This window comes from Rissa tridactyla, chromosome 2, assembly GCF_028500815.1.
Source record: "Rissa tridactyla isolate bRisTri1 chromosome 2, bRisTri1.patW.cur.20221130, whole genome shotgun sequence".
NCBI lineage: Eukaryota > Metazoa > Chordata > Aves > Charadriiformes > Laridae > Rissa > Rissa tridactyla.
Window position 1 is genome coordinate 46,905,298 of NC_071467.1, and position 24,337 is coordinate 46,929,634.

The 24,337-nt window shown below is 41.3% G+C and overlaps 1 protein-coding gene across 7 annotated transcripts in view; it reads right to left on the reverse strand.

Annotated features, from left to right (window-relative positions):
• Positions 1 to 24,337, reverse strand: part of DTNA (dystrobrevin alpha) — a 227,400-nt gene that overhangs the window by 159,026 nt on the left and 44,037 nt on the right. Inside the window, exons 1-3 of one of the 7 annotated variants that reach the window (XM_054189393.1) lie at positions 24,117 to 24,310; positions 13,085 to 13,158; positions 5,479 to 5,584 (exon numbers count right to left, since the gene is read on the reverse strand). The exons of 2 other annotated variants lie outside the window; for them this stretch is intronic. In XM_054189393.1, the coding sequence (XP_054045368.1) occupies positions 5,479 to 5,507 (29 nt within the window). In that variant the 5' untranslated portion in view covers positions 5,508 to 5,584; positions 13,085 to 13,158; positions 24,117 to 24,310. Of the gene's footprint in view, positions 1 to 5,478; positions 5,585 to 13,084; positions 13,159 to 24,116; positions 24,311 to 24,337 lie in introns of those variants that run through there. 4 more of the 7 variants (XM_054189395.1, XM_054189401.1, XM_054189402.1 and 1 more) reach the window with 4 other exon arrangements.

A 24,337-nucleotide genomic window follows, 5' to 3' on the forward strand; every position in this document is an offset into this window, starting at 1 on the left:
CTGAGGCCAGAGACATTCTACATCCATATTAGGCTGTGGATCAAGTGCTGAGCTGGATTCATCAGTTATGCTTTTCCTGAGACTTCAATTTACATGCAGAATCGCCACTATCTTAAAATGCATTTGATTGCACTATGGGAGTACTAGCTGTAGATGCATGAAACTACAAACACTGAACTGGAAACCAAAGCTCCCGTATTAAAAGACTCAAGAAGGATGAGTGGAAGGACTCTTGTCCCTAAGGAAAATGAAAATATTTGCAAATTAAAGTAGAAAGTTTAGACCAAACCATGAATCTAATATACATCTGTCAAATCAAATTTTTGATTTATACTAAGGAAATTACAGAACTAGCCTGCTTACTCAGCACAGAATTTACTTCTAGGAAAAGAAATAAATCTACCTCCCTAAAAATGTCACTATGTTTATTGTTACTATTAAACTGCAGAGTGCTCGGCAGTTTCAGCTGGCCTACACAGAAGTGGGTTTTTATCCTCACGCCTTTTGATATTGTGGATAATGTCAGGGAATCAGGTAGAAACAGAACGATGAGCAGTTCTACTACATTTAACTTTCCCGTCACGCCCATTATTATGGTATTTTAATATAGCTACTTCAACAAGTTGGGCAGCCAGCAAACCGATCTTCACATAATAGTTAGAAATGGATACAAACTTTATGCACTTAATTTTAAGAGTTTGTATGGAATGAATTTTCTGCTTAGTATTGGGCATATGAACAAATGCTTCCTTTATAGACATGACTCAGGAAAAATTTCCTCTGAAAAGGAATCAGAGCTGCGCAGTACCAGTCCTTTATTTCACCTCCTGACTGAGATTCCTCTCGCACCTACATACAAGCACATCCCTGGAAGCTCAGTATCATTCTGAAACCCAATTTTCCCATCCAGCTTGTTTAGCTACTTTCACGCATGCACCAGCAACATCTAGCATCACTGGGACGGCAAGGCTACATGTTGCTACTTAAACCACAGTAACACCACCATGTTACGTGCACTGAGGTACCAGTAAAAACTACCAGTACAAATATTTCTTTTTAAACAGAAGAAAACAGAATGCCGGATACAAAGGAATTCTAAAAAAAACAATGCCAGAACTTAGGGCATCAGTGATTTACTGCAGCACACTGCCTATAGTGCTGGGCCCAGGAGAAAAACTTTTTTGTATCCAATGGCAAGATTTCTCCACAAATATTTTCATTGGTTTTGAAAGCAAATGTGTAATGTCTCTTGAAAAACCCTGCTGATAGCAAGATCCTGCCCAGTAAAAGACAAGCAGTCAAGCTGGGCTCTGGCGTTTCCCAGGGCAGATTTGTTCCAACTCAACTCAGGAGCTGTTAGGGAGGCAGCTTGCCCAGAGTTATTGAATAATCTATTACAGCGTGCAATGGGGTTCAAAACCGATGTCGTGCAATATGATGGTGAGTGACGGCAACAAACCCCTGCTTCTTCTTTATTTGGTTCCACCTCCCTGATAAGACTATGTCTATATTAGTAAGTGAAACTGGGCAAGGGAACGCTTCTGGGAGCTGGAGCTGTTGCCTACACCCCTACAGCATTCCAGCAGTCCCTGGCATGGTTTTGGCCCAAAACAGCCTCCTTCCTCCAAAGGGCTCCTGGGAACAGCTTGGGAATTTGCCGGGACCAGAGACATGTCCATCAAGCTGTTTGCCTGTGGCTGCCCTGCTTCGGAGCCCAAGTTCAGTGGCATGGACACACGCTGGGCTGTGATAGTTTGTCTCGGTGCCAGGGGCATCTCTGCGGCATGTTTACTGGAATAGACGCAGCCTCAGTGTCTCAGTCAGTGAGTTATTTAGTAAGTTGAGGTCTCCACCTCGTCAGCTAGATATATGAATTAGGATGCCAGAGCTCTTTCCAAAATTATGTAAAACTGACAGATTGCTTAGAAAAGCTTATGTTTCAAAATCAGCCTTTTCCTTTTAAAATAATAATAATAATAATAATGATAGCAATAATAATTAATTCCAAACTAGATGATTTATCTGTAAGAATTGCCACTTTCCTTGCAGTCTTGAATACATGCCCTCCACAGCCACAAGCAAGAATCCGGACAGAGGTTGCTCAGACCTAAAACTACTTTGATAAAGATCGCATCCCTTGAACTCACTGTTTCTGTGCTACCTTTTTTAAACGAAATGCACACTAAGGTGCTCCCAGCAGCCAGAAGCTGTCTCTATTAGGGCAAACTCTGGCCTTCTTGTCTAGCAACGACCATATGCTAGGAGCAAAAAATAAAGATAAGAGCCATCCCTGTCCAAGAAATTGCCATGCTCTCAGATATGTACAAACAAAACTCTTTGGCAAGCCTAGACAATGCGTCAACAGAACTCATGAAAAGCTGCTGTGCCTCATAAAAGGTGCTTCAGTTTGAATAGTTTCTCTAAGAATCAGTATTTTACACTCAAGTATCCTTAATTCCAGATAGAGGTTATTAAATGAATAGACGTAGTATTAAGGTAGGAAAATCCTAGGAGAGTATGAAAACAAAGATGCTCTCAAAAAAACTAGCTTCAAAAATACTAGCTTCTGCTCCTGAGTGTAGGACTGACAGAACCACATCCTTCTAGCTAGAAAAGAAAATCCTCTAACACCACAGTATTTTTCAAAGAAGTCATTTTGGTATATGTTGTGCTGCCTATTATTAACCGATGACATTAGTAATGGTGCTTTTTGTGAATGAGCCGTATCTATTTCTTTGTGCAGTGCCTACAATGATTTTTCTGTTCTGCTGCTGCGTAAGGTGCAAATTGCTGGGACAAGAAGCACATCTCACAATATCGCGTATCCTGTGAATGACGTATTTTTATCTGAGAGATGGAGTTTTAATTCCTTTAGCATGCAGCCAGAGGCAAAGTTTCTTCTCCAAAGCTATGCTTAATGTCAGTAGAGTGAGCCCACTTGAGATGACATCCTAAATCCACTGCCCAGCTGATCATCTGAACAATCTTGTTGTTTACAGGCTGCTTGATTCATATGATTAGAGAGGAACTGTCACAGATTTTACTTGCAATTATGCAGCCACGGTTTCAAATGGTTTTGGAATCTAGGAGGATTTTTTTTTTCTTCTTTCTTTTAAGCCTTTATTTCTAACCCCATTTGTACACAGCAACCTGAATTTTGTTTGCAAATAAACTGCTGCAGGAGGGCTCTGGTCAGAGCACCTGGTACGTGGCAGGACAACAAGAGGAAAATCGCGCTTGTGTTCTGCCCTCCCATTCCCCTCCCATTCTCCTCTCCATCCTCCAGCAAACACAGCACCTTCCTCGCCTGTCTGTTACTTCTCATCACAGACACGCAGGGATTCTTATCTGTGCTGCTCTTTTTGTAAAGAAGTCGCCTATATGCTGTATTATATTTCAGACATCGAAGTGATCATTGCTAGTCTAGGCTTATGCCAACAGCTACATCAGGTTTGGGGTAAGTGCTGGCAACCTCAGCACCATACAAGCAGAGAAGATGACTTTGGCACCCAGCCTGGCCTGCACAGCAGTTATTTCTGTGCACACAAAACCACTTGCAACAGCAATATAAGCTCTTAGTTGCTTGTATCTGCACATCAGCTCATTCAGTTCAGCATCTTTCCTTTTTGTAACATGAAATTCACAATTTTCCTGTATTACCTAAAACCTGGGAAATATGTTTGTCCATGGAACTTACCGGTTACTCTCCTGTCTTAAATAAAGTATTTTTGTCAGAGCAGCTGGTAATCCACTTATTCAGGTAGGGAAGCTGAGAATGTATTTAAATAATGAGTGAGTTCTGTATAGCTTTCTGAACCCCTTAATATATCGCTATACTAAGGCCTGTGGCTTAACACACCAATTACAGTACATGAAATGCACTGTTTTCCTGAAGAAGTCAGGAAGGCAACCTTTGTCTGCAGTAAATTGCTGGGATGTGCAATTTCTTCTGATTTGTTTCCACAAGTGGATTTCCCCATAGCGAGAAAATCTGCCTTGTGTTAATAAAAGACTGTGCCTTTAATAAATCACTTAACTATGGATTGTTTTGCTTTTTTTTAGTTGTCCAGATGATGAATTATTTTGTAATTTTGGAGACTGCAGACGTAGAGTCACTGAGATGTATTCATACCCTGTCCGTGTTCTTTATGCCTGGGTCAGAATATTTCTCACTGAGCAGTCAAGAAACATGAGGTCCAGTGAGGTGAAAGGCAGGAGAAGAAAGCACAGAAAATCTTGTGAAAGAGATCAGAAAATATCCCAAAGCCTTTTTATTACAGATAACTGGGGAGGAGGACTTGTTGATTTGTGTATCTTTTTAAGATGCCACCACTTGCAGAATTTTGTTCGTGTTTTCAACAGGTACAAGTTGGCTTTGTAAAAAACACTATTTCATGCAAACTTTGCCTATTATTTATCCTTAAACCATGACTACCTGAGAGAAAACTGGAGCAGGAGCAGTGAGTCTGAAAACAAGAAAGGACTATATAAATAAGATCTTTTGAGGGGAAAGTGATCTCACAGTGTTATAAATCGCAAAGTTATTTTCCATGATAAAGAATTTATTTAGGCAGACGCAAGAGGATTCGGAGATCAATAGAGAAATATATCCAAAAGTATTATGTAGCTCTGTAAAAAATATTAACTCTTTGCTCCCCTCATCAAGCAACTTTCACATTGTTCTCAAGCAAACCTATTCATGTGGATAAAATACAGTAAGCATGGGGTATTTAATAAGCGGGAAATAACATTCACCAGACCACAATGAACAAAACAGAAATTCAATCAAAAGGCTCTTCCTGAAGAAAAGGGAGATTGCTAAAAGAGAACAGCAACAACAAAAAAACTGCAGAGCTGAAGAGGGGTGTAATCCTAATGTCAGACACACTGATGACAGCAGGATTATTTTCTACTCACTACTGGCCAACGCTCCATAACCAAGGTTTCAAACTGTTCATGTATTTATTTTCCTTCTGTTTGTTTTTTCCCTTCTGAGATCTGCTTAGCTAAAGGTTGGACATATGGTAGAAACTTGGAAGTTTTGAAAAGCACTTCTTCATAAATCAAAATGGAAATGAACTTTGAACGTAAGCCACGTTACCTTGAGATGCTGCTGCCCAGGGTGGTCCCTGCTCCCCTTCCCCACCTGTCCTGACAGAGAGCTGCCGTAAGCGTATGTGCTACGCATACCTCACGTGGGTAATACGTGGAAGCCCCAAAGTACTTTGGGATCCTTGATCAAGGTTGTTTGGAATGCTAAGAAGTACTGCAAAGCACTAGAGGTTCTATCACCTTTATTCATCAAAACAAGGAGCAATGCCACGTTATATACAGAATTATTACAGAGGAGTTAGTTAACAAAAATGTTACGTGTTTGTTTGCTTTAGCAGCCCCAGCATTTAAGAGACAGGAGATACCTAAGTTCCGGCTGCCTGTGAAACTGCAGCGCTGCCCTTGATGTGTGTAAGAAAGACTTACGGTACAGCCTTTGACTCCTCGGTACACATTTCTTTTCACAACCACTTCCTCACTCGGCGCATCATTCTGCTGTACACCAGAGACTGGAGCTCCGTGTGTCCTCAAGCTGTGTAAAGACAAATACAGCAGAAAACTTTCCAGGTGCTCCAGGACTAAGGAACAACTCAGGTGCCAGGAGCAGGCACGGAGACTCTACAGCACGTGCAGAGGGGCTGGATCTGTCAAAGATCTTCACCCACTGCCAGTTCTCAGCACAGGTAAGCTGCTCTGGATTTGTTTTCCCCAGAGGGCTACTCTATAGGCCAAATGTGGGCAGATTTGCACAGGGACAAATAAAAGAAGTGCTCCTCGTGCAAAAGCTGTGTGCTCTACTGAAGTCTACATCCTTGCTCCAAACTTGCAAACTACAAGAACACCAAAGAAAATATTGGAGGTTTTCTTTTAAGGTGACGAAAAAACCTTATTTTTATGCTAGCCTTGTTGTCAGTCTTACTGAATCACTCAAGCTGAAATACTCCAAAAATACGCCGGCTGAGGAAAACAGCTGGCCTGAAAAATATCAGCTCAAATGTTAGAAGTTTCACAAAACCCCTGAAAACCAGGGTACTATAATGGGACCTGCTGAGCAGCTTTCCTAATTGGCAGTGCTACCTATTACATAGTCAGGACTTTATGTGTTTTGTTTATCACAGACTACATTATCAAGTACCCACAGTGAGCTAATAATAAGCAGAAAAATAGAGAGGAGGGAAGCAAAAAGGAGGCAGAGGTGCCAACTGAACTTGGATGAGCTCAGAAAAACTGATCAGTTTGGCAGTGACAGACACTGAAGGACAGTTTCTTGCGTCTGCCATGCCCTTACAAAGTTATATCAGACACATGCACACACACGTCACTCCAATACAGAAGGCTTTCACAACACGAATAGTCTGTCCCTCTCCCAAGGTCATGTGCCTGAAGCCCACAGCCAGTCAGACTGCCGCTTAAATGCAAGTGGAGCCATACAGGCTGTCGAGATAAAATTATCACAGTCATATTTCAGCAGATGAAAAAGAAACCCCAGATACGTGCTCGGATTAGATGCGAGAAAGAGGATACCTGGACAAGCAACAGGCAATTCTATTTGTGTGTCGAAAAGAAAACTGGAGCAAGTTTCACACAAACCGACCTTCAGAGAAAGAGGAGCAAAACAATTCCTTCTTCCGAGGCAGCAAACGAGCATTTCCAGAGCCACGCAACAACAGCATGGTCGGTACTGTACCTCAGATCTATCTGTGGAACTATGAGGAGCTCTCAGCACTGAAGTCACCTCTCCTGATTCAATGGATGAATTTGAAATGTTTCTGCAATGACACACGTAGGGCCCAAAAGGTTGCAGTTCTCAGAACAACTCCAAGGAAGTGAAAATTGGTGGAGGTTTAACAGCTTGACTTTTTATTTTCTGCTAACTCCAAAATTAAAAACGACAAACAAGTAGCTTGCAACATGTTCTTAGATGCTTCAATGCAGTTGTGTTGTGTGTGAGCTATAAAGAAAAGGCAAAGTTTTAGAATTTTTAAGTGTCCATTGTGTAATAAATAGTGGGTATTACAGAAATTTTAGTATCTTCAGGCAGGGAAAGACTCATTTAGAACTGCAATAATGTATTTAATTTCCTGGGGTCATAAAGTTAAGCTATAAAGTTCTTGCATCAGACCAAGAGAACTCCTGGCACACCAGAAACTATTGACTTCATGATGAATTACAGTCAGATAGAGCTGTCATTTGGAAGATTATAATACCAATGTCCTACTCCATAATCATACTTGTACAGGATGTTGCTTTTAAATTTGTAAGTGGGTTTTTGCACCTTTTACCTTTAGTAATGTGTGATCCTATCTTTGGACTGCCTGTTACACTAATATGAAGTGGCACTTCTTTACCAAGGGTTCAAATTTAAGTTGACCTCCCATTCTGCCCTGGACAGGTGAATGAATCGGACTGTCAACTTTGTAATACCTAGTTGAATTTTACTTTTAATAAGATTTCCAGTGGAGATTATTTTCCAAGTAGTTCTACCCATCAATTTCCTGTAGGGTCAGAAGAACTATTGTTCTGGACCATGAATTGCGTATGACAGCATAAAACAAGGATAAATTACAAGTACAACATTTGATAAATAGGAAACAAAAGATAAGGAGTTCACCTTTACTAAACAGTTGAATTGTGAGTACTAAGGTCTGGTGTTAGATGCAAAACAGGAGAAACCTGGCAGAGAGAGCTACGCTTCAATAATGTGCTTGCCACATACATTTTCCATGGACTTCATCCAGAGCTACAGCAGCTCAGCACCTCTGAAAATAAGACACAAATGGTAATATTGCACTTAAAGCTACGGAAAGTATATGCGTGCAATGCACTGTCCACCACCACCAGCATTTCTAGAGCATGAAACAGGGTTATTTTATGAATGAAAAATTGATGAATTTATGAATGAATGGATGTCCTTTCCCAAAAAGCCATTAAGGCAAAGGGCAGTAGGGTGTCAGAAAGTTGGGTCTTTTCCTTACCTCAGAGAGTCTGATCTCCTTTGGGGTTTGACCCCATGAGGAAAGCTAACCTTCACTTTGGTCTCTGTCAAAGACCATCTCCCCGCCCTGCCCCACAGCCACACGCATCCAGTTTGCATCAAGATTGCTGCTGTCCAGGTGAAAACAGAGGGAATGCCGGCCCTCTCATCATTTCTCAAACAGAGAGGCTGTGAAGGGCACATACATGCAGCACCTTGGTCTCAGAGGGGTCATGGAAAACAGAGAAACAGAAGAATCACTAGAGATCGAGCTGGAAGCAGAACGCATGATCCACTTGGGGTTTTCACCACAACAGGGCTCAGGATGGCATCAGAGCCAAAAAAAGATTTGTTTTACATTGTAAAGCTCTCATGGTACCACCATGCTGGCGTGATAGTTTTAGCAAAGTTACACTAGACAAACTCAGATTTAAATATGCTTGTCATTTTAAATACTGCTACCAGAATCACAACTGCTGTATTTTCCAGTATGAAGAGTGGAAGTGACACAGGTGGGAACCAACTATTCATTACACACTTTTCTTCCTAGGAGAACTGCAATCTCTTTTGCCCAAACTAGCACTTAAAAAAGAAGATTATTTACAAGCGTTAAATCTGTTCTCTCCTGCTGCTTTTGCCACTTTCTGCAATACTTGGAAAATCCTGCTCTTTATTTAAAAAATAAGTTATGAGGCGTGGCTATTAATTCCCCAAACCACCTCTCTTTTCCAATTTGTTGCCTACATCAACACAGGAATTTAAAGAGATCCAGACTGTACCTCCACTCTATACACGTGGTGTAAAGCTGCTTCAAAACAACTGCAGTTCTGCAGCAGGTCCTTTCCCTTGCCCAATTTTCACCCCAAAGCAAGGGAGCTGAGGGAGAGATGCCCAGGGAAGCAGAATGGTCCTCTGCATCACTGCCCAGTGGTGAGTGCCTCTTAATAATTGTAATCCTGCTCCAAAAGCAGGAGCCAGACCAGACCCTGCTAGTCTCAAATTCCAAGAAATGCTTCAAAGGTCTCCTGCCCTGTTACCTCCACCATGAATGAGCACCACTCAACGAAATTCTCCACTGGCCACCACAGACAGACCCCAACTTCTCCTTCCTTCCCGAGCTGCCCAGGTACAAGGCAGCTGTAAACTGGTTCCAGCTTCTGCAGTTGCTTATATCCTGTATATCATCACTGGGCACAGCGTGGTCCTAAGTGAGTTCTGCAGCTTGTGACTGGCCTTGAAGCACATCCCACCAGCCTGTGGAAGGGCCAAAGGTGAGCTCGCGTTGCCATCTGCAGACACGTGTCCAACTGGGTAGTGAGAACACTACACCTTCATGCAGGCAATTCGAAACAAGATTGCTTGAAGCTCTCTCCCTTCCTGTCTTTCCTTTCCTTTCTTTTTCTGTTACCAGGGACATTTAAAATACATAAGTCTGAAGCCAACCCAGCGATAAAGCCTTGTGAAGAAACAATAGCTAAGCTAGATTTATGAGTTTTGTTCATTTGAGAAATCTGCTTACAATGACCACAGATCCTGACTGTGAAAGTGTTTAAGCAGCCAAACCCCTTGCCCATGAGGAGTTCTGTTGAAATGGAGAAGCACCAAGCACACTGTGGACTTCCCTTAAAGACAAAAGCTTGTAGAAATGGCGCAAAAATATACGTTCCCATATATGTACAGATACATATATGTACATATGTGTATATACACATGTATACATATATACTTACACTGTAGAGGTACCTTAACCTGGAGTCACCCAAACTAGTATATTTGAGCTTTTCCTTTTCAAATCTGTGACAAGAGCGTGATGATGGAAACTTAAGAAAGTTTCAAAAGCCCACAAACACCTTCAGTTAAAAGGCTTTTCACATCATCTTTGTACTCAATGTACAGTATTAAAAAAAATCATTTTAATAGCTGACTCCTTATAAATGATTAATGTATTGTATTGCACATAAGTGCTCTCCTGTTTCTAGGAACATCTAGTTGGGTAATATTCTCATTTGTGATTCATATGCATGTTCTTTTATAATTACAGTGAAATAACAGTTTCTGGAGAAGTGGTTTTTAAAAGTATGCCGGGTACTACAGGAGAAGATCAAAGTATAATAAAACTTACATGGAAGCAAAAATTGTGCATGAATAACAGCACCAGCTTTAACAATGGACTGAATAAACACATGTAATTCCAAACAGGATGGACTGAATTTTTCATCTGAGCAATTAATCGCGGAAGGCTACATTCAAATGAACAGGCTAAGCAGATAAGCTTGCACGTATCACCATAACCATTTGCTTCAAAAATATATGCATATACATGCCTAGGTTCCCATCGGCAGGGAAACTCTCACTACAAGGTGTTAACACAGATCTTTACACATAGTGTTTGGGACCCTATGTAAACGCACATGTAAAAGCAGCCTCAGCAAATAGTAATGACTAAACCAGGCAGTCTTTATTTCAGTGAGCAGAGAGGCAGCCAGAGCAGCTGGAATGACCTGAAGTCATATCCCGGCATTATCAAGAAGCACAAAACAACTGCAAAATGTGCCACATATGGCACATCAGGATCAAGTCACCTGTTGTTTTGCTTTAGTGATGGAAGACATTGAAGCAGCGGTTGGGAATGACATTTTGCTTGGTTGTTTGGAATAAAAGGAAATACTTTCTGTAAACATGCAGTAAGCAGAGCACTGAACAACTCTACCAGCAGCTCACACGCAAGTTCAAGCAAAATTCTTCATAGCGCCAGCAGCACTTCTACTACTGCCTATGCAGCCCTGGTGGGGACTCTGAATCTCATTTGTCAGTGCTAAAAACTACAAAATAAATGGGTTTCCAGCTTAACCATCTGCATTCGGAACCGAATTGTTCAGCTGCGGGGCTTTGGCATTTATCTTAGTAAAAGTAAATTGCAAGCGCAGCGATCAGCCAGTGAGCAGTAGTCTTTGTGGAATTACTCGGTCACCCAGACTGATCACAGAACACACAGGTTAGCTTATTGCTTCCCAAATACCAAATAAAAACAAAAACCGGAGAGGACGGCCTAAGTCTGACTTAAACAATTGAGGCACTGAGCACAGAATAAAACATATCAGAATTAAAGGGTTTTCTTCCAGAAAATTATACAACTAGAATAAAACTTACAGATTTGTTCAGCATAAAAGAAATGCAGTAAATAATGTATTTTACCTACACGAAGTTTATTTTTGAGTAATTGTATTGAAATGCAATGCTTTGAAGGCAATATCCAAATATCACAATGGTCCTTTAATCCAGAGCTATACGGATCTTATTTTGCCAAAATGAGCTAGAGAATAGAGAAATCTTCGCAGCTTAAATTGCTCTGAGATTTCTGTATAGCCTCTTTGCAGAAATACTAACCTGCAATGTATTCTGAGAAAAGAAAAGTAGAAACTAAGGAGATTCAGCCTGAATGCCTGCCTTTATTCCCAGGTGAACAGAAAGCACCATGACTTGTGTCCAAATATTTCAAAAGCATCAGTGCAGGGGAGTGACAGGTATTAAAGACACCCCCTACCTTCCCCAATTACATGAACTATCAGATTGAAGAAAGAAAACTTTTTTTTCCACTTTGTTATGCTATTTATTTTCATTCCCCTCAACAGAAATCTAGTCTTCTGTGGGAGGTAATGGCACCTAGAAACCTGAAGTGTGAAGGTCATGAACTGAATTAACTCAAACGCTAAAAAATAATTTAAAAAATCTAGTACCAATATTAATACAGCAGTTTAAAAGGACATAATTGTTATGACGTCTGTGCGATCGTTTGTGTATATGAAGGTCTTCAAGGGGATGGAAAATGTGAAAGATTTTCTCTGATGCTGATTGTAGTAAAGTTGGACAAGCCTTGTAATCCTTGGATGTCCTGCAAGGCTCTACCTGTGGGACCAACTCCAATGATAGAAAATGCTGTTCTGTCACTGGGAGGGATACACAGGGCAGGCTCTACAGCTACATGTCAGCTGTGGATGCCAGGAGCCCTGCCAAGTCCCTGTGCGTATGCCAAGCTACCACCCGATGGCGTGGCAGAGGCAGAACCAGGTGGGACCATTGCTACACCCTGCCCTCAGGCTGTGCTGGGGGAAAATCCAGAAATACCAGCAAAAAGAGAAGAACAGTGCATTCAACAGGCTCCCTGGTCTGGACAGAGGAGGGACCAGGACTGTTGGCAGCACTGCAAAAAGTAACTGCCGTGCTGCTTGCACCCAGGCTGGGAGATGGGGGGCCTGTTCTCACCACTGCTGTGGGATCGCATGTAAAGGGCGGTGTGTTCCTGTATTTCTGTCTGCCCTCTCGGATGCCTGCTCTCACCCATCCCGAGTACGGTCAGCAGGGTCACTCTCTCACCATGTCTGCACGCTATGTGACTCCAGTGTTGCCCAGGCTTTCATGCTCTACTGTTATACAGTAAAAACAGTGAAGGTTTTCTGCTGAGACAACAGTCAGTACAAAGCACTAACAGAAAACCCCCAAGCAAAAGCCACCCCCAACAACAAAAGAGAATTCAGAGTGCATAAAACAAGTGTACATTGTTAACAGCATTGGGTGAATAACTTAATAGCCCCTTTCTACCTCTACCCGCTGTGCGGTAATACCAAAAGGTTTTAAGAAGCACTCCGAACACCTGAGCCTGACCCTAAGAGACTAAAAATCTCAACAGAAATTGCACATGGAATTCCTTTTCTTTCATAAGCTTCAGAAACACATTCTTTGAAATCCCCAGTGCTCTTCTGTCAAACAATGTGGAGGTGAATAAATGTAGCAAAGAGCAAAGGTAGTATGGGGCAGATTCTTCCCTGCCTTTCATTGCACTGTACAGCCACTCGCATCAGTACCACGAGTTCAAAGCTTGAACAGAAACTCTGTCACTGTCTGGCAAAGACTTTGCACTCTGTATCAAAAAGCAGCCATTCACATTTTCAACACTATTTTTTTCTCTCCAAGAAGAAAGTTTTCAAACATAAATCGTATTTCTCAAAGCCGCTGCCAGTACCCAAGCGCTCCCCATGAAGACAGTTAACCGCACCCTACCCGTAGAAATGATGCTCCTCCGATCGCTTGCTCTGTTCCCTGCTTCTTCTGCCTCAGAGTGCTCAGATCAGATCCTGCCCCAGAGAAAAAGCAGAGTCAAAGGCTTGGGATACTCAAAAGCCGAGTCCTGGAGTCAGGCTGCAGGAGGATCAAGGAGTACTGGGCTGAAGCAGCACGGAAGGGAGATATATCAAAGTGCACTATGGTTCAACCATCATGCACAGGTAATTGAGAGCATCTTAATTTGAAACCGCTGGTCACCATCTGGTGATAAAATAAGGAGACACCAAGTGAGTTAAAGCAAGCCTGTGCATTCTGGGATATTTTACTCACACTACATAATGAAACCGATCGCCACCTCCTTTCATACTGTCATGTCTTTCCCAGTTTAGCAGTTTAATACAATTTGTGTTAGCTTTGTCTCTCCTTCATTTAAATTACAAGCTGATTTCATCTTTCCAATAGATTGCATCGCACACGCACGTGCACATAACCTTCCAATTCAAGACACTTCTAATATGAAGTTAAGCACAAGAGAGCAGCTGAGACTGTCACGTTGGGATGAACACGTTAAACAGGCAGAATTAAAAGGGTTAAAGAAGACAGGACTCTGGCTCTCTCCCTACTTCACAACTCTTACGTGCATATTTATGAGGACAGTGGCAAAATTAGGCCTAGCTGACCTTTAAAAGAATGAATAATTTCCTAACATGGTGAGACGTTTTAAATGTATGTAACAGCTTTAAACACCTGAAGTGCTCTGCTTCTAATTATTTTTGCTACATATGAAATATTTGGGCAAAATGTATACGATATCTTTAATTTGTTAATTACCAGCTGGCTCCTACCGTGCATTATTAAGCTACTATGGCAGTGACTAATGCTTCTGACGATATTAAATTACCAACAACACCTTGTGGAGGAATGTGACCTGAGCGGCCTAGAAAGGACTAGCTGCAGGTGTTTATTTTCATATGAAGACGGTTTATTAACCCAGGGATAAAGTAACAAAGGTGAAACACCACATGCACAGGTTCTGAGGAGGGGGCTACACCCCAAGCCCCTCCATGTGGCGTCTATCCCATGGGCACCACCGTGTCCCATGGCTCAAGTAACCCAGACATCTTCATCCCATCCCATTTCAGAGGCTCTACATCTTCCCTTTCATTTCAGTAATTCTCTGATGTGAAGCAGGTGAGGAACTCCTGCTGAAGCGAAAGCAGGCTGCAGCCATTCCCTTCAGCCTGTGAAGGGACGCTAGTCAGGGGGTCTGGGGGATGGCAGGGACTTTGCATCAGGGAAGATGAAGATGGAGGAAATGTGACTGCCCATAAAAGGTTCGTCTGCACGGCTGCAGCCCAGGCACAGCCCTTCTCCTCTCACCTCTGAATACAAGTCTTTTTTTTTTTCCTTTTTATTTTTCAGATAAAGCACTTTCTGCCAAATTGATAAGATTAATAACATTATAGCTTAGACAGGAACTTACATGTCTTAGTACTCAGTGTGTGAAATAACGTCACTCTCCTTTCCAAATCCTCCTGGAGTGGTTAGGAAAGGCAGTCTTCTCTTGCGCAGTTGCATTATAAAACTGCTGAACAAACCTATTCTGCTGTAACGGGAAGGGACACATTTTCTTCCCTACTGTAAGTAGGTCAATGAAAACATGATGTTGTGAGGATGAAACTGTTTTCCTCCATCCTCTTCCCCCTAATGGCAGTTTCAAATCATTCCGATTTAATTATGTTTCTAGTGTTAGCTATAATAACATTGTAAGGTTATTAACAACTGATATATGGGTGGTCCTAAAGTCTGGGGTTTGTGCTTCCTTGTGGGTTTATTCTAGCCTCAGGTACGTGCATGCAATTCCTACACAGTCATCGCACAGTTAAGAAAAGCCTGCAAAGAAACCTGGATGTGGAAACGCAACGATACATCAGGAGGCAAAAGATTTTAATTCTCTGAGATTCACATTGAGCTTTTACATCAATGAGATCCCTTTTTGAGGGTGAAATTCTGACTGTCATCTACCCTAAACTGTGAACAGTGAACTTGCTCTGAATTAATATCGGCATAATCAAAGGCAGAGTATTTTCCATGGAACTATTCCAATTCATAGCACCTGGAGACTTCTCTGCATGCATTTCATCAGGAGGGATTAACCAGTAGCTGGAGAAACATTTAACTTGCAGATGCAGCTACCTGAATACTAAATGCAAATCAGAGGCCACTGGCAATAAAAAAAACCCAAAACCCAACATTTTGAGGGAGAACCCCTCCCCCCAAAACAGAAAAAGGAAAAAAATTACATTACACTAAAGAGAACACAGAATGCCTAAAGTCTTATCAAATGAAATTTAAAAAGCCAAAATAGGGCTTTCTTTTTTACTGACTGCCTCTATTTTAGAACAGATGGTGTAAATTAGTTTTGTTGACATTATCTGAAAAAAAAGGAAAAAAGTAATTAATTTGCCTCACATAATGCCTGTTGTAAACTCTCACTCACCCACACAAGCACTCCAAAGGTTCTCTTCTGCAACCACATGTTTGCCATAGCAAAGGTTACACACTCTTACAACCCCACTCTTTATATCCTCGTCCTGAAAACAACAGGCCTGCCTAGGACAGTAAAGCTGAGCACATACAAGTGGACACCACTCTGTCCTCACTATGAAATTTTTCCCCTATAAAAACTCATGACTTCAAAGGGAACTAGGATTTCATCCTAAGAATCCAATTACATGTTTCAAATTTAGGATGGACTGTCAAGTGCCAGCTGACAGTGTGATGTCCCCAAGTATTTCAGGACAATGATATCTGAGCTGAAATGCAAAGGCAGCTGTTTATGCCTTAACCACTAACCTAAGGAACATTTCAAAATGAGGAAATTATATGATGATTAAGTGCCTCTGCACCTCAGCAAAACACATCCCACTCTGCAGAGAGATCTTTCCAACTCGAATTTAGAAAGCATGTCTTTCATTAAGAAACTAATTCTGTGGGCAATATTATCACCAGTATCACCAAATCATAAGGTTGGTAGAAAAGATATGTAATCCACCTCCCACTATGAGATAAAGTCAGATACACTTCACTCATGCTTATTAAAGCCATTCCTAACACCTCCAGTGATGGAGACTCCACAAGATCCCCTGGCAGTGTATTTCAGGGATTTTCCTGGTGTTTACCTCACCTTTTTTTCTTCGCTTCACACCCATTTCTCTTTGTCTATGGCACAGAAAAGAGATCACTGGCCTCCTCTTTGCAACAGCCTGTTCTGTGCTACCTGCGCTTGAAAAACTGTCTGTCCCCCATCCGCTCCCCCGCAGGCTGCTCTTCTTTAGGCACAGCAAACATAAACCTTTCAGTTTTTCCCCCTAGGGCATGTCCTCTGGATCTCTGGTCATTTTTACTGCCCTCCTGCCTCTCCACTTCCAAAGTGGCCAACGTTTTCTTGAGGAGTGGTGCTCCAAAGTGAACAGAGGACTCCAGCTGAGCTGGTGCCAAGAGCTACCAACATACAGCTCAGGGAACCTCTGGAGCTACACACCACCACTGCTGGCCTCTGAGCTCCTGGTGAGCCAAGCGTGCCCTTGCGATGCAGCCTCATGAAAGGCATCGAGTTGCGTGTAGTTCTTAATTAGCACACAGTGAAAAATACTGCAAATCCAGCATGGACTGGGCCAATATTTGCATAACCTTCCCCTCTTTTTATTTGCCTGCTCTGTCTGCCAGGGGCAGGGTGGGAAAACAATTAGGAATATTTCTTCCAAGGCTGAGATACCCTATTTTATTTCCTTCTCTATACTGACTCTGTCAGTATATGTAGTCATGCCTAATACAAGCCTAAGCAGTCATCTACGATAGTGTACAACACAAAAAGGATAGGACTAATGACCTGTGAAATAGGTATAGCCAGACCTGGCTGGTCTGATGTTGCTTTCTGGCATAGTTTGGTTTCTCTTCGACATAACACAGTAGATGACTTATTTAGTACTTTACATGTACAGTTACAAATTCTGAGGCTTTGTGCACAAGAAATTTATTTCCACTTTCAGGAAAAGTGAGCGGCCTGAAAAATTATCAGTCTTTCTACTTACTTCATGCTTTTTTCACAGAGAATACACTGTTTCAACGTATGTGGATATTAAACAGTGTAACAGCAAAGATTAGGCCTATTTAGTCCAAGTTACTGCTGAGTTATGAGTAACTGCGTGACTCTCAGCAGACACCTATTCACCTTTCAGTGAAAATGCACCATCCTGCTAAGAATTCACCTAAGCTGGGAAACTATTTTTAAAAAAAGACTTTAAACTCTAGCACTTTTAATTCTATTTAGAAGTAGAGCACCAGATTTAAGGCAGATGAAGAACTTGCATTTGCTTGGATTCTTTTCAACCATCAGATACCTGATTTATTTATGTATCTGTATGATTCCTGAAATTGTATTTACTATCTCCTAGACTCACATAATTGTTTCCTGCCATTATCATTTTATCAAGTTTCCTCTGCTTACACCCACTTCCTACTACAAAACTTGTTTTCAGTTGCTCTTCTAAACCTTATGTCTGACCTGAAAATTTACATACCAGATATTACATTTTCACCAATTTTCAAAGCTAAAGTTATTGAAAAAAAATAGTTTTACCTGTGCTAAAAAAATAAATAAATAAATCCTTTATAAATCCTTTGCTGAGAAGCACTCATTCCTCCATGCTTTCACATAAAAACTTAAAGTCTGGCAGGTACAACTGTTATCTTTCTGCTGCTATCAGCAAACAGCCATTGAACTTATTAACAGAAGGCATATTTCATCCCCCTCCAAGGATGGTTCACAGGGAGCTTTAGAGCTTATGAGTGCAAGCAATTGCTCTACCCAGCTGAAGGTCTGAACCTTACTGATGACTTCTGTTTCGAACTGACACGGGTCAATGGGAGATGTGCTCAGCCACACACAACCTCTTGTGTTTGAAAATGTGTCTCCTCCAGAAATTTCCTCCCTAACTGAGACTCTGTAGGCAGAGGAGGTGGAGCAAGGACTTTTGCTGAATTACCATCTCTGGATGTGCTGCCAGCCTGCCCTGTTTGCTGTTACTTCGTGTTCAGTGGCTCAGCCAAAAATTCATCCAACTCTACGGCTGGAATTGGAGGGAAGATGACCTGGAGGTTTGGTTGAAGAGCATTACCAATGGTTTGGCAGGTGGCAGAAAGAGGTAGGAAGCCAGGAGGATGCAGAATAGGTTGTAGGGGAATTAACGTGACAGTTGGCATTTTCAGAAGTGTTTTTTTTTATTTTTTTAAAAGAAAAAGATGACTTGTTTACAGAACAGCCTGAAAGAGTACATGACTTGAGTCTCAGTTTCGTTAAGCTCTCCTTGTATTCCTGTACCAGCATAATATAATTTGTACCTGCATTAAACTGATGTGGTTTATTTTCCCTAATAATACATGCAAATTGATCAAATTTTTAAGGACAAAAATAAAACAATAGAACACTTTGCATTTTGTTTGATCCATTTGGAAATCTGTTTAATCTGTTTGGAAACACATTTTGTTTGTGTATGTTCAAAGAAAAGTGAAATATTTGTAACTGTAATAACAATTATAAAATACACATTAAATAACAAGATAAATGCTTTCAAACATGGATCTATGAAGTGCCTTTTTTCCTGGGTTCTACTCTGCAAAAGACTGGCCAGCTCTCCTAGATTAAGTTTAATTTCTCAGGTAGGTGAGGAAGCTTTCAGTTACACAAATTAGTTAGGACTCCATGTTAAAAGAGTGTCAAGGTTTCAGAATTATCAACTCAAAAGTTAGAAAATGTTTAAATCAATGTGTTGCCTTTGTAATCTAATGCATTTTTCTAGATGTAAACTTCGTAATTCTGAAGTCAATTTATAGGAAAAAAGAATGATCTGAAACCAAGGAATGGATTATATTTCCATATCAAACGAATTATACAGTTGCTGTCTTGATTCAATATAAATGAGCTGTGTATAAAAAAAAAGGGGGGGGACAGAAACACATGAGAGCCAAACTATCATTGCTTTATAAATCTGGAAAGAATCAAAAGTATTTCCTGACGTTGTTCCAAGGACAATGTCACATTAAGAATGAACACGGACTGAAAAGGTAGTAATTACTAGAAAGCATATACTCTCATTCAACGGTATATTTTAAAAATGTAGAATGAAAGGATAAGACTACTAACTAATTCCATCTGCAGCTGTTATTTGGTAATGAGAACTCAAGGACAGCTTCATTCAAAATACGTTCTTCTGGGCTTTGCCTGTGCTTACTTTCATTGTGTTTAAAAGAACTAGTCACTAGTTGTCAATAAATTGTTTTTAAAGCCTACTTGCTCACAGACTTCTCTGTCTCTGCTTCATTTTTCTCTTTTTTTTCTTTTTTGAGGTTCCACTGAGAGCAAATGTTCTTACAAATTTACAAGAGTTATTTTATATCAGAGTAGTCTTACAAAAGATATAAAAAAAAATAAGAATGCAGCACTTCGGTACCACTTCCCATCCCTTGATCTCAGAGCACTTCATAGAACTGGGCAAGTATTACTGTCATCGCTCTCAGAAAAGGATATACCAAGCTCCCTACATGACTTGTCAAAGATCACAGGCATAGAAGCCGACTTACTCCCCCCATTGCCCTAGGGAAGGTTATGTTCAGCAAACAGCCACCACCATGCCAACAAATAAACTAATAAATAAAGATTCCTTATTTCCAGTGCTTTCCTATCTCTTCTTTATTACTTAGAGTATACTCCCCAATTCAGGTTTTAGAGTTAAATGCAGTAAGAGGCCATACAATCGTTTCAGATACAGGAAAGACACAGTAAAACATAGCTTCCTGTAATAACCCCCTGCCAGGGAGGATGGTTTTCTCGAGACTATTAGGTATTAGGCATTCTCTCAACTACCACAGCTGCAATTAGATGCATTTTTAAGCATCCTATTAGTGGGAAGTATCACTGTGTTTCCAGGTAAAGTCACTTCATACAGTAATAATTAGCTCAGGATATACTTTGTTCTTTCATACACCAGGGGCCGGAATGAGTAGTAAGTGCAGGAGGCCTGACACCGCTCAGACTGGCGACTTCCCTGGATTTCCACTCATGGACTCAGAGGTGATAACATGGCTACATAGGACATCATAATTTCATTAGTTTCAGTTGTGGGTGTTTTGGGGGTTCTTTTTTTTACGGAATTACAAAATTACAGAACTGAGGCTTTCTACAGCATGTTGCATTGTATAAGGCATTGCCTGTCGTACTCTGCCAAAACAAATCAGCTGCCATCGCTGGGAGCAGATTCATTAGGACCCAAAGGAAATTACATCACTGTGAGCTGCTTCTAGGTACTTTTAAGCTCAGAAAAATGCCAGTGCATTCTCAGGGAACCCTGGGGAAACAGTCCTGATCTTTACCACTCTTTATCAAGTGGTTCCTGATGACACCTCTATTTTCTTTTTTTTAGGCAGCATCATAACTGCAAAAAGCTTAAAGATGAGGCTAGGAACAAAGATTTACAAAGGAAAAAAAGATCATGACAGAAAGAAAGAAAATGGGTACCATATACAATAATTGTAAAGTCTAGCAAGCAAGGATTTTAACACCCATATGCGTATCCCTGCCACTGGTTTTCAGGGTTTACAAAGAAAGAAGTGTAGGATTTATTAAAGGAAAAAATGTTGCAAACCCATTTTAACCTCAGAGAGCATGATTTTTCTCAACTCTTGTGACAGAGTCACTTCCAACTTAATGGTAAGGGAAAGGGAGGGGCCGTTATCTGCCTGCTCTGAGAGCAGACGTGTTACTAACTGTGACGAAGCAGGGCTTGTCCCTAAGCGACACTGAACAGGCAGCTCCTCAGAGCAGGGAAGCGTGGCACGGGCTAGTGATGAACACCAAACCAGTGTCAGAAAAACACCTCAGCCACTCACACAGTACCCAAACCCAGGACACACCAGTGCTTCAGCTGTAGGCCTGTGCTCCCCTCGTCAATGTTCCGTCCCCTGCTTGATGTCCCTGAAGACCAGGACCTCTGTGATCTCTCCTCTCTGCAGCAGCAAGAAGCAGGAGCTGGGGGCAGGCACCCTTTCACACTCCCATTGCCCCTGTCCCAGCAGCACTTCTCCATCTCACCCTGTGTGGGGTTAGTGGGGGTCCTGGGAAAGGGGAGGGAGGGAAGGGAAGGCTGCAGTGAGGCACGAAGTTCGGGAGATCAAGGAGAAGAGAGTGTCACCACCCGCAGCAACACCTTGTTACAAAAGCCTTTAAGAAAAAGATGTCTCCCTCTCTCTCCTTCCTCCCTCCCTGCTTCCCAGCAAACCCCAGTCACCTGAGGAGCACAGGGCTAGTGGGGAAGAAGGGGGCAGGGAGAGAAGGAGAGAGAGGAAAGGAGAGAGGTCCCAGTCCCTCCGTCCTGCCCTGATAAAGCTACCACACCCTTTCCCAAAAGCCTGGGTAGTATTGAGCTGCCATGTGGTACCATCGTCACTGAACATATGTGGTACTGCATGCACCCTAACCATGACAAATTCACCCTAACAGCTGGCCAAGGATTTTCCATTTCAGAAAAAATGCCCACATTATAATAATATATAAACTACATCAAATATAGCAACATTTTCTATGGGAGAATATCAGTTTATTGAAGATTTTCCATTTACTGCTAAGACAACTGGAAGATGTTACTTCAGGCAGATCAGACACACCAGATTATATTTTTTTAAAGTCAATCCAACACCAGCACTGTAGTTCCTTATGCTGGGACCTCCCTGTTCCTGGGTCAGATGCTCATTCCCTCCCAGGAACAAAGTTTTTCAGGCAGCTTCACTTCCCAGAATACAAAGCAGGTTTCCTTCTGACGAGGCTCTCCAGTGCCTCTTGGACATTTAATTATGGGAGAAGGGTCTCAGATAATGAAATGGGAACACCATGCTCCTGAACTATAACTTCTGAAAAGCAATACACTGTGGTAGGGAAATGCAATTTAATTTTGAACTGACTCAGGAATTTCCCATGGAACATTAATTCTATTTTCTGCTCACCTCTGAATGTCAGTCTATTTTTCTCTTTCAGTTTAGGAAGCTTATAAAAGGTGCAGCGAACCTCTGCTTCCAAATCTGTGGATTCCTCCTCCCTCCCGCTGTTTCCCATAGCCCTGGGGAGGGTGCACGTCACCTGAAAACAGAAGCCTATTGTGCCGAGCCTTATCAGAGGCGATGCCTAGGCAGTACAACTGTTATCTAGATACCTAACACAGAAACGTAATAAAAGTATTTCCACCCCCTTCAGGTTTACATGCTCTCTGAGAGGTCACACGACTTGCCTGAAGCTGCGCAGGACCCTGCATAAGAGCCAAAAATGAACCACAGCTTTGCTAAGCCCCACTGCAAGTTTTTACTCATCTTGACACATTTTGTCTCAAAGTTCTTCCGCTTCAGTACCAAAACAAATATTACAGTGATACCTTAATGTAAGTAACTGTTGGCCTGGGAATTTAGTGTGGGACTGAAGTATTTAGTTAGACTAAGCTAGTTAAAAGAACACCCAACTAGTACAAACTGTAAGAGAACTGGCTTGAACGACATTTCTCACCCTTGCTGTTGTTTTTTTTTTCCAGATTTACCTTATAGGTTATATATTTCCTTCTTCTCCATCCCCTACATTTAACCACGCAGAAAAAACTTCACAGTAGATTTGCTCACCCAAATATACCCAGATGTTTTGCAAAATTCAGGTAAGTTGAACCCAAACAAATGAAAGAAAGATAACAAAACATACCAGATGCATCACCTTTCCTTCAAACAGAGGAAACATTTCTATTTTAGCTCACCCAGTTCCACATATTTTGCAAGGCACAAACTGACATTATGTGAGTGTCTTCGGCACTGATATCTTTAACCAAAAATGTTAGGCGTTTCAGTTATCTGCAGACAGCACCTACTTCCTACGGGTATTATGGGCAGTACTAACACGCCAGGAATTCTGAGTATGTTTGGGTGAACTGCTACCAAATCCAAAGTTAGGAGCTCCTCTACTATGAGTGTAAAATACGTGTGCCCAGAATAAATGGTAAAAATGATGCTGGCATTTAGGCAATTCTCATTCAAAGCACAGATTCAGATCAAACTCTCAGAATACAAGTTCTTGCTATATCACAAATATGACAACTAACTTCCTACTCAGTTTCAGATATTTCAAAATCTTTTTGGTCACAGGAACACCACAACTTCACCAGAAATATTTGAGAAAGAGTCTGAAAATAATACCAATGATCAATGAAGTGACATATCTGCTAGATACTGAAATTACTTCTGATAAGTTGTAAAAAGAATATGACAGCCTGAATCCTCTTTTACTCACAAACTCACTATTTAAAAGTGAGGACTATCAGGGGAATGTGCACGCTTTTTAATTACTGCTAGAAGGACTTTGTTCAGAGAAAACAAAAGGGTCAAAATGTTAAAAAAAATAAATCAAAACCAAATGCCAAGTAAAAGCATTATTTGGGAACAAACGAACAGAAAGGTTAAATGTAATTAACCCTGTGTTGTGATCAAATTCACACATGAGGAAATGGCAGGTAAGTGAAACCACAGCCAAACAAGCATGCAAAAACATTGATTACATCCTCTCTAATGTGGAAAACAACTAGCTTTTCAACTTTGTAATAATAAGCAGCATTTCAAACAGCACCTTCCAGTAATGAAGAGCAAAGGTATTATAACAAAATTCAGCTGATAGGAAAACAGCATTCAAAACTGCAACGGTAAGATTATTAAAGCTCAAGACTCCCTAGGTATGCCAAGACAAGTAACCTTGTGAGTTAACAGTTCACTGAAGAATAAAGTTCAAATAATCCATATGGGGAAAACAGGGGGGGAATAAATTGCACGGGGAAAGCATTACGTGAAGATCTACCTCATCCTACAGTAACTGCTGAGTGCTCTGAAAGCAGAAGCAAAGCCCAGAGGAATCACCCTAGCGAACGTATGCAAAGGCAAGCTTCCTACTTACCCTATGGTATGCACCATGATCTCTTTTGCCACCTTAGTAATTCCAAAGAATCCAGAATGATGTTATTTTTTAAGGGAATATTAGAGTCATTAGAGGAGACAGAGGCAAGCTGACAAGCAGAGCTTTGAGAGAAGCCAAGCGGAGAGGGATGAATTTAAACCCTGGCTCAAGATGCTGTGTATTCTGCGTCTATCTTTAACTTGTAAATGATTTGGTTTCAC